At 42.0% G+C, this 10,347-nt stretch overlaps 1 protein-coding gene across 1 annotated transcript; it reads left to right on the forward strand.

Moving 5' to 3' along the window:
- Positions 1-3,813: 3,813 nt before the first annotated feature.
- On the forward strand, positions 3,814-5,361 carry LOC122647842 (the record flags this gene model as incomplete). The annotated part of the gene is made up of 2 exons (XM_043841144.1): positions 3,814-4,664; positions 4,779-5,361. Coding segments are annotated over exons 1-2 (1,434 nt in total), but the record flags the coding sequence as incomplete, so codon positions are not given.
- Between the last annotated feature and the right edge of the window lie 4,986 nt (positions 5,362-10,347).

The following is a 10,347-nucleotide window of genomic DNA, read 5'->3' on the forward strand; positions in this document are numbered from 1 at the left end:
AGGTAACGACCCCCAACATCGCATCCACACATCTAATTAGAGATAAAGACACTTTTTAGAGAATCCGAAACCCAACAAAGTATAGAAATGCCCCCAAATAATCCGAAATGACCCATCCGGTCTGGTTTAAATTGAAAATGAACATATGCGAAAATTGGTATCGATTCGAAGGTCACGACCCTCAACATCGCATCCACACGTCTAATAAGAGATAATGACACTTTTTAGGAAACACCAAACCCAAAAAAGTACTGAAATTCCCCCCAATTAACCCCAAACGACCCACCCGATCTGGTTTAAACTGAAAATGAACATATCGCAAAATCGGTATCAATTCGAAGGTCACAACCCTCAACATCGTATCTATAGGTCTAATTAGAGATAAGGACACTTTATAGAGAATCCCAAACCCAAAAAGTACAGAAATGCCCCCTAACAACCCAAAATGACCCACCCGGTCTGGTTTAAACTGAAAATGAACATATGTCGAAATAGGTAGCGATTTGAAGGTCATGACCCTCAACATCGCATCCACATGTCTAATTAGAGAAAATGGCACTTTTTGAGAATCTCACACCCCAAAAAGTACAGAAATGCACCCAAATAACCCCAAACGACCCACCCGGTCTGGTTTAAACCGAAAATGAACATATGTCGAAATAGGTATCGATTCGAAAGTCACGACCCTCAACATCCCATCCACACGTCTAATAAGAGATAGGACACTTTTTAGAGAATCCCAAACCCAAAAAGATACAGAAATGCCCCCAAATAACCCGAAACGACCCAACCGGTGTGGTTTAAACCGAAAATTAACATATGCCAAATTAGTAATCGATTCGAAGGTCACGACCCTCAAGATCGCATCCACTCGTGTAATAGGCGATAAGGAAACTTTTTAGAAAATATAAAACCGAAAAAAGTATAGAAATGCCCCCAAATAAACCCAAACGTCCCACTCGGTCTTGTTTAAACCGAAAATGAATATATGCCAAAATAGTTGTCGATTTGAAGGTCACGACCTTCAACATCACATCCACATGTCTTATAAGAGATAAGGAAACTTTTTACAAAATACAAAACCCAAAAAAGTATAGAAATCCCCCAAATAACCCGAAACGACCCACCCGATCTGGTTTAAATAAAAAATGAACATATGTCAAAATAGTATCGATTCGAAGGTCACGACCCTCAACATCGTATCCACACGTCTAATAAGTGATAAGGATACTTTTTAGAAAATCCAAAGCCCAAAAAAGTATAGAAATGCCCCCCACATAACCCTAAACGACTCACCCGATCTGGTTTAAATCGAAAATGATCATAGGTCGAAATAAGTATCGATTCTTGAGTCACGACCCTCAACATCGTGTCCACACGTCTAATAAGAGATAAGGACACTTTAAAAAGTATAAAACCCAAAAAAGTACAGAAATTCCCCCAAACAACCGCAAACGACCCACCCAGTCCGATTTAAACCGAAAATAAACGGACAAAGAGCATATGTCGAAATAGGTGTTGATTCGAAGCTCTGGCGATTTGAGAGTGAGGGTCTTGGTGCTTGTTTTTGGGTGATGGTCAGCAGGCCATTAGCTTCGGCTGATGGTCTTCCTCCTCTTCCCATTTCGAGGGAGGAGGAAGGTAGGGGTACTGTGGAAGGCTGTTGTGATTCAGGTTCGAAAGGTGGTGGTGTTGGAGGTGGGGCCTCCTCCTCAGGTGGTGGTGCTGTGGTGGCTGGCTCGGGGCTGGTTCAAAATGACGGGCCTGTGAAGAAGGGAGTGTCGTGGGCAGCTCTCTTTCAATCTTCTTCTAGTTCTTTAAACAATGATGGTCTGGAGTTGAGTTTTATTGAGCCTTCTTTTATTGGGGGCAACCGTGTTGCTCAATGTTCTTCAGTTATGTTACGGGCAGAATTATTAAAATGGAAGAACACTCTTCTTGGGCACTTCATTGGTCGCAGGCCAAGTTTTCTGTTTGTTAAGGAAGTATTGCTGAAACAATGGTGCATATCTGGTCATGTGGATATTAATCTTCTTGATAGTGGTTTTTTTGTTTTTCGTTTCAATTTGGAGGAAGATAAGGCCAAAGTTCTTGAAGGGGGGCCTTGGACTGTGCAACGGAGACCACTAATCCTTCGGCCTTGGAAACCAGGGATGAAGCTTGAAAAGGTGGAATTGAACTCCATCCCTGTTTGGGTCACTCTCCCCAACCTTCCTTTTCATTTTTGGAATGTGGAGGCCTTGAGCTCAATTGCAAGCGTCTTGGGCAAGCCGATTTCCACAGACAAGATGACAAAGACTCAAGAGCGACTATCATATGCCCGGTTTTGTGTTGAGATGGAAGCAAACCATGAATTTTCGGATCAAGTGGAGGTTCATGATGATGATGGCCTGGTCTTTTACCAAAGAATTGTATATGAATGGAGCCCTCCTCGGTGTAACAGTTGTAAGGTTTTTGGGCACTCAAGTGGGCAGTGTGGCGTTAATTCTAGCAAGCAAATGACGTCCAACCGAAAAGAGTGGAGGGTGAAGTCCGGCAAGGGGCCTCAGCTGGCCGGAGCAACTAGTGGTGGTGGCACTCAGGCCGTGCACGGTGGAGGGGCTGGGCAGAAAGTTCAAATTTCAAATTTTGAGAATATTACAGATGGCAGATCTGGTGGGACTGTGTCCTCCACAAATATGGAAGCTCAATTAGTGGAGGATCCTAGCATTACCCATTCTATGGAGAAGACAGCTGGAAGGGTATGTGGCAGTTGGGGAGGGAGAGGAGGATATGATTATGGCAAGAGATAATGCGGCAGCACCTACTTTGGAAACTACAGATTGGGGGGGCCCTATTAGGGAATCCTTATTGCAAATCCTAGAGGATGGTGACAAAGCTAATGGAGAACAATCTAATCTGAAAGAGACATCCACCAAGGGAAAGAAAATTTCGGGCAGCACTATTCCAAGGGGTCCACTTTTAGAAGGTATGCCCTCTATTCCTAACCATGCAATTTCATTGAACTCAGATAAGGAAGGGAGAGCTTTGAGGGAGATAGGGAAAAAGAGACTGTTGACTTCTTTTAAACCTCAACGTATTGAAGTGGTTCCTAGCCAAAGCTCAAGTCAAAAAGGAAATGAGAGTGGTTCGGCTTTTGGGGGTAAGAAGCTAGCTCCCCCTCCCCTCCAACGTTCTCAATGAACTGCCTTTGTTGGAATGTGCGAGGCTTGAATGCCCCAGAGAAGAAGAGGAGTGTGCAAAGGACCCTAGGTGATAACAATTATAAAATGGCAATTCTTCTAGAAACAAAAATCAAGGAGGGGAATGTTGATTCTACTTTGCAAAACCTGAAAAGGGGATGGAAGTTTAGTCATAACTGTAGTCAGGAGCACCATACTCGTATATGGGTTGGTTGGGATGTGGGCTGTCTTAAGGTGGACGTTCTAAAGGCTACTATTCAATTGATCCACATGAGGATTTCTGTTATTGGGACTTCTTTGTCCTTCCTTTGTACTGCTGTATATGCGCTAAATTCTCTTGAAGGTCGAATGGAACTTTGGAGGGAGATAACTGGCATTGCTTCAGGAGTTGTTGAACCTTGGGCTGTTATGGGAGATTTCAATACGGTTAGACACCAAAATGAGAAGATGGGAGGGGATGCTATCCATCAGGGGGTGGTTGATGAATTTAATTCCTGCATCTTCAATTCGGGCCTGGCTGACTTGAAATGGAGAGGGGGTGGCATTGCTTCAAAAGACCCACTTTATTTCTTGGGATGCGATCTGTAAACCAAAATCAGAGGGAGGTTTGGGAATCAAGCGGATCAAAGACATGAACATTGCTGGAATTATGAAGCAAATTTGGTGGATTGCCTCCAAGCAGGATCGGCTTTGGGTTAAGTGGGTTCAGCAAAGATACCTAAAGCAAGAGTCTCTTTGGACAGTCAAGGGTCTCAACAACTGCTCCTGGGTCTGGCGTAAAGTTTTGAAGTATAGGGACAAAGCCCTTCCCCTTATCAAAACTATCATTGGGGATGGGGCTGCTACAAAGCTTTGGCTTGATAATTGGCACCCGTTTGGAGTTCTCTTGAATAGATTTGGTAGCAGGATATGCTACGACGCAGGCTCCTACTCTCTTGCTGCCCGACATGCGTGTGTCAAGGAGATTGTGCGTGATGGAGATTGGTACCCTGGCCCCTCTACATCTTTTGACCTCATTGATATATGGAGGGCCCTTCCAACCATTGAAAAATTTCACGATGAGGTTCCGGATTTGACAGTTTGGATTGGCAACTCTTCGGGTAATTTCACTTCCAAATCAGCTTGGAATGCTGTCCGCACAAGAACTGCCCATACAGATTGGAGTGAAGCTGTTTGGTTTGAAAGGGGGATTAATTCCCATTGCTTTATAGCTTGGAGATGCCTTTCGGATGCCCTCCCTACAAGGGACAACCTCATTCATAGACATATTCTGGCTCCTCATCATTGTGAGTTTTGCTGGGCTGGAACTGAAAGCAGAAATCATCTTTTCTTTGGGTGCCCCTTCTCTACTGACATTTGGAAAATTATTTATGAGCTTTGCTTTCATGATGGAACCATGCCAAGCAATGTCATTGATGCAGCCATCTCGGTTAGATATGCCGCAGGTAGAGCAGGGAAGTTGGGGCTGGTCACCAAGCTTGCGTTCTGTGCCACAATCAAGCATATCTGGTCGGAGAGAAATTTCAGAATTTTCAGGAACAAAATCAGACCTAAGGACCAGATCATAGGGGCTATAAAGGGGGATGTTATTGGCAGATTATCTTCCATTTCTTTGGTGGGTGACCCTACTACTGCCAACCTTCATATTGCTGCCAAATGGGGTCTTCAAGTTCATTGGGCTGCTCGAATTCCAAAGGCCTGCTCTTGGTTTGCCCCTAATCCGAATATGGTTGCTCTCCATTGTGATGGGTCTCTTGCAGATGACAAAGCAAGCTTTGGGGGCCTCATTCGTGATGGATGTGGGGACCCCATAGCTGCCTATGCTGGTCTAGGGGAAGATCTTTCGGTGCTGTCCATGGAGTTTAAGGCTATTTACAAAGGAATTTCCCTTTGTATCGAGAAGGGTTTGTATGATGTTTCTGTTAGGTTGGATTCGAAGCTGGCCGTCGACATTTTGAATGGGCAGATCACTGGGCCCTGGCAAATCCTTATTTTGAAAAGTAAGATCCTCTCTAAGTTTAGGCTGCTGAGGTCTAAAGAATTAGTTCATGTTTGGAGAGAACAGAACCAGCCCGCAGATTTCATGGCTTCCCTCCCTACTGACCCCTCTGGAACCTATTGGGAGCTTGAGTCTTTCCCTCTGGAGCTGACCATTCTCATAAAGAAAGATAAGGAGCTAGTAACCTATTATAGGATGTAGCCTTAGGGGTTTTCTTTCTCCCTGCTGTTGGATAGGGCCTGTCCTATCTTGCTTAGGGTCCTTTTCCCCGTTTTTGGGTTCTTAAAGGATGCCTTTCTTTGTACATTTTTCTTTTCTTAGTAATACAAATCCTACTTATAAAAAAAAAAAAAAAAAAAACCGAAAATAAACATATGCCAAAATAGGTATAGATTCGAAGGTCACGACCCTCAACATCGCATCCACACGTCTAATAAGAGACAAGGACACTTTTTAGAAAGTACCCAACCCAAAAAAGAACAGAAATACCCCCAAATAACCCCAAACGACTCACCCAGTCTCGTTTATACCAAAAATGAACATATGTCGAAATAGGTATCGATTCGAAGGTCACGACCCTGAACATCGTATCAACATGTCCAACAAGTCATTAGGACACTTTTCAGAGAGTCCCAAACCCAACAAAGTACAGAAATGCCCCGAAATAACCCCAAACTACCCACCCAGTCTGGTTTAAACCGAAAATGAACATATGTCAAAATAGGTATTGATTCGAAGGTCAGAACCCTCTACATTGCATCCACACGCCAAATAAGAGATAAGGACACTTTTTAGAAAATCCCAATCCCAAAAAATACAGAAATGCCCCCACATAACCCTAAACGACCCAACCGGTCTGGTTTAAACCGAAAATGAACATATGTCGAAATAGATATCGATTTGAAGGTCATGACCCTCAACATCGGATCCACACATCTAATTAGAGATAAGGACACTTTTTAGAAAATACGAAACCCAAAAATGTACAGAAATGCCCCCAAAAACCCAACGACCCACCCATTTTGTTTTAAACCGAAAAGGAACATATGCCGAAATAGGTATCGAAACGAAGGTCATGACCCTCAAAATCGTATCCACACATCTAATAAGAGATCAGGACACTTTTTAGAAAATACCGAACCCCAAAGAGTACAAAAATGTCCCCAAATAACCCCAAACGACCCACCCGATCTGGTTTAAACCGAAAATGAACATATGTTGAAATAGGTATCGATTAGAAGGTCACGACCCTCAACATCCCATCCACACGTCCAATAAGAGATAAGGACACTTTTGAGCAAATACCAAACCCAAAAATGTACTGAAATATCCCAAATAACCGTAAACGACTCACCCGGTCTAGTTTAAACCGAAAATAATATATGTCGAAATAGGTATCGATTCGAAGGTCACGATGCTCAACATCGCATCCACACGTCCAATAAGAGAAAAGGACACTTTTGAGCAAATACCAAACCCAAAAATGTACTGAAATATCCCAAATAACTGCAAACGACTCACCCAGTCTGGTTTAAATCGAAAATTAACATATGCCAGAATAGGTATCGATTCGAGGGTCACGACCCTCAACATCGCATCCACACGTCTAATAAAAGACAAGGACACTGTTTAGAAAATGTAAAATTCAAAAAAGTACAGAAATGCCACCAAATAACCCAAAACGACCCACTCGGTCTGGTTTAAACAAAAAATGAACATATGTCGAAATGGGTATCGATTCGAAGCTCACGACGCTCAACATTGCATCCACACGTCTAATAAGAGATAAGGACACTTTTTAGAAAAGGCCAAACCCAAAAACATATAGAAATGCCCCGAAATAACCCCAAATGACCCACCCGGTTTGGTTTAAACCGAAAATGAACATATGCCAAAATAGGTATCGATTCAAAGGTCACGACCCTTAACATCGCTTCCACACATTTAATAAGAGATAAGGACACATTTTCAAAAATTCCAAACCCAAAAATGTACAGAAATGCCCCCAAATGACCCCAAACGACCCACCCGATCTGGATAAAACCAAAAATGAACATATGTCGACATAAGTATCGATTCGAAGGTCACGACCCTCAACATCGCATCCACACGTCTAATAAGAGATAAGGATACTTTTTAGAAACTACCAAACCCAAAAAAGTACCAAAATACCCCCAAATAACCCCAAACGACTCACCCGGTCTCGTTTAAACCGAAAATGAACATTTATCGAAATAAGTATCGATTCGAAGGTCACGACCCTGAACATCGAGTCTACACGTCTAATAAGAGATAATGACACTTTTTAGACAATCCCAAACCTAAAAAAGTACAGAAATGCCCCCAAATGACTCACCCGGTCTGGTTTAAACCGAAAATGAACATATGTCGAAATAGGTATCGATTCGAAGGCCACAACCCTCAACATCACAGCCACACGTCTAATAAGAGATAAGGACAATTTTTAGAAAATCCCAAGCCCAAAAGAGTACAGAAATACCCCCCAATAACCCCAAACGACCCATCATGTTTGGTTCAAATGAACATATGTCAAAATCGGTATTGATTCGAAGGCCACGACCCTCAACATTGTGACTACACCTCTAATAAGAGATAAGGACACTTTTTACAAAATACAAAACCCAAAAAAGTACAGAAATGCCCCCAAATAACCACAGAAGACCCACCCAGCCTGGTTTCAACCGAAAATGACAATATGTCAAAATAGGTATTGATTCGAAGGTCACGACCCTCAACATCGCATCCACACGTCTAATAAGAGATAAGGACACTTTTTAAAAAATCCAAAGCCCAAAAAAGTATAGAAATGCCCCCAAATAACCCCAAATGACCCACCTGGTTTGGTTTAAACCGAAAATGAACATATGTCGAAAGACGTATCGGTTTGAAGGTCACGACCATCAACATAGCATCCTCATGTCTAATAAGATATAAGGACACTTTTTAGAAAATACCAAAACCAAAAAAAGTTCAGAACTGCCCCCAAATAACTGCAAACGACCCACCCGGTCTGGTTTAAACCAAAAATGAACATATGCCGAAATAGGTATCGATTAGAAGGTCATGACCCTCAACATTGCATCCACACGTCTAATAAGAGATAAGGACACTTTTTAGAAAATCCCAAGGTAAAAAAAGTACAGAAATGCCCCAAATAACCCCAAACGACCACCCCGGTCTCGTTTAAACCAAAAATGAACATAGGTCGAAATAGGTATCGATTCGAAGGACATGACCGTCAACATCGCATCCACACGTCTAATAAGAGATAAAGAAACTTTTTACAAAATGCAAAACCCATAAAAGTACAGAAATGCCCCCAAACAACCCCAAACGACCCACCCGGTCTAGTTTAAGCAAAAAATGAACATATGCCGAAATAGGTATTGATTCGAAGGTCACGACCCTTAGCCTCGCATCCACACGTCTAAATAAGAGATAAGGACACTTTTTAGAAAATACCAAAACCAAAAAAAGTTCAGAACTGCTCCCAAATAACCACAAACGACCCACCCGGTCTGGGTTAAACCTAAAATGAACATAAGCCGAAATAGGTATCGATTCAAAGGTCACGACCCTCAACATCGTATCCACATGTCTAATAAGAGATAAGGACACTTTTTAGAAAATACAAAACCGAAAAAAGTACAGAAATGCCCCCAAACAACCCCAAACGACCCACCCGGTCTGGTTTAAATCGAAAATGAACATATGCCGAAATAGGTATCGATTTGAAGGTCACGACCCTGAACATCGGATCTACACGTCTAATAAGAGATAAGGACACTTTTTAAAGAATCCCAAACCCAAAAAGAGCACAGAAATGCCCCCAAATAACCCCAAACGACCCACCTGGTCTGGTTCAAACCGAAAATGAACATATGTTGAAATAGGTATTGATTAGAAGGTCACGACCCTAAATATCGCATCCACATGTCTAATAAGAGATAAGAACACTTTTTAGACAATCCCAAACCCAAAAAAGTATAGAAATGCCCCCAAATAACCCCAAATGACTCACCCTTTTTTGTTTAAACCGAAAATGAACATATGTCGAAATTGGTTTCGATTCGAAAGTCACGACCCTCAACATCGCATCCACACTTCTAATAAGAGATAAAAACACATTTTAGAAAATACAAAACCCAAAAAAGTACAGAAATGCCGCCAAATAACCCAAAACGATCCACCCGGTTTAGTTTAAACAAAAAATGAACCTCTGTCGTAATAGGTATCGATTCGAAGGTCACGATTCTCAATATCCCATCCACACTTCTAATAAGAGATAAGGATATTTTTAGAAAATACCAAACCCAAAAAAGTACAGAAATGCCCCCAAATAACCCCAAACGACTCACCCGATCCCTTTTAAATCGAAAATGAACATATGTCGAAATAGTATCGATTCGAAGGTCACGACCCTGAACATCACATCTACACGTCTAATAAGAGATAAGGATGCTTTTTAGAGAATCCCAAACCCCAAAAAGTATAGAAATGCCCCCAAATAATCCCAAATGATCGACCTGGTCCGGTTTAAACAAAAAATGAACAAATGTCGAAATAAGTATCGATTCGATGGTCACGACCCTCAACATCGCATCCACACGTCTAATACGAGATAAGGACACTTTGTACAAAAAGCAAAACCCAAAAAAGTACAGAAATGCCCCCAAATAACCCCAACCGACCCACCCAGTCTGGTTTTAATCGAAAATGAACATACGTCGAAAGAGGTATCGATTCAAAGGTCACGATGCTCAACATCGCATCCACACATCTAATAAGAGAAAAGGAAAATTTTAGAAAATCCCAAGCCCAAAAGAGTACAGAAATTTCCCCAAATAATCCCATACGACCCACCCGGCCTGTTTAAATCGAAAATGAACATATGTCAAAATAGGCATCGATCGAAGGTCACGACCATCAAGATCACTTCCATAGGTCCAATAAGAAATAAGGACACTCTTTACAATATACAAAACCCAAAAAAGTACAAAAATGCCCCCAAACAACCCCAAACGACCCACCCGGTCCGGTTTAAACTGAAAATGAACATATGTCAAAATAGGTATCGATTCGAAGGTCATGACCCTCAACATCGTATCCACACGTCTAATTAGAGAAAATGACACTTTTTTGAGA

Source organism: Telopea speciosissima, unplaced genomic scaffold, assembly GCF_018873765.1.
Source record: "Telopea speciosissima isolate NSW1024214 ecotype Mountain lineage unplaced genomic scaffold, Tspe_v1 Tspe_v1.0213, whole genome shotgun sequence".
In the NCBI taxonomy this organism is placed as follows: domain Eukaryota; kingdom Viridiplantae; phylum Streptophyta; class Magnoliopsida; order Proteales; family Proteaceae; genus Telopea; species Telopea speciosissima.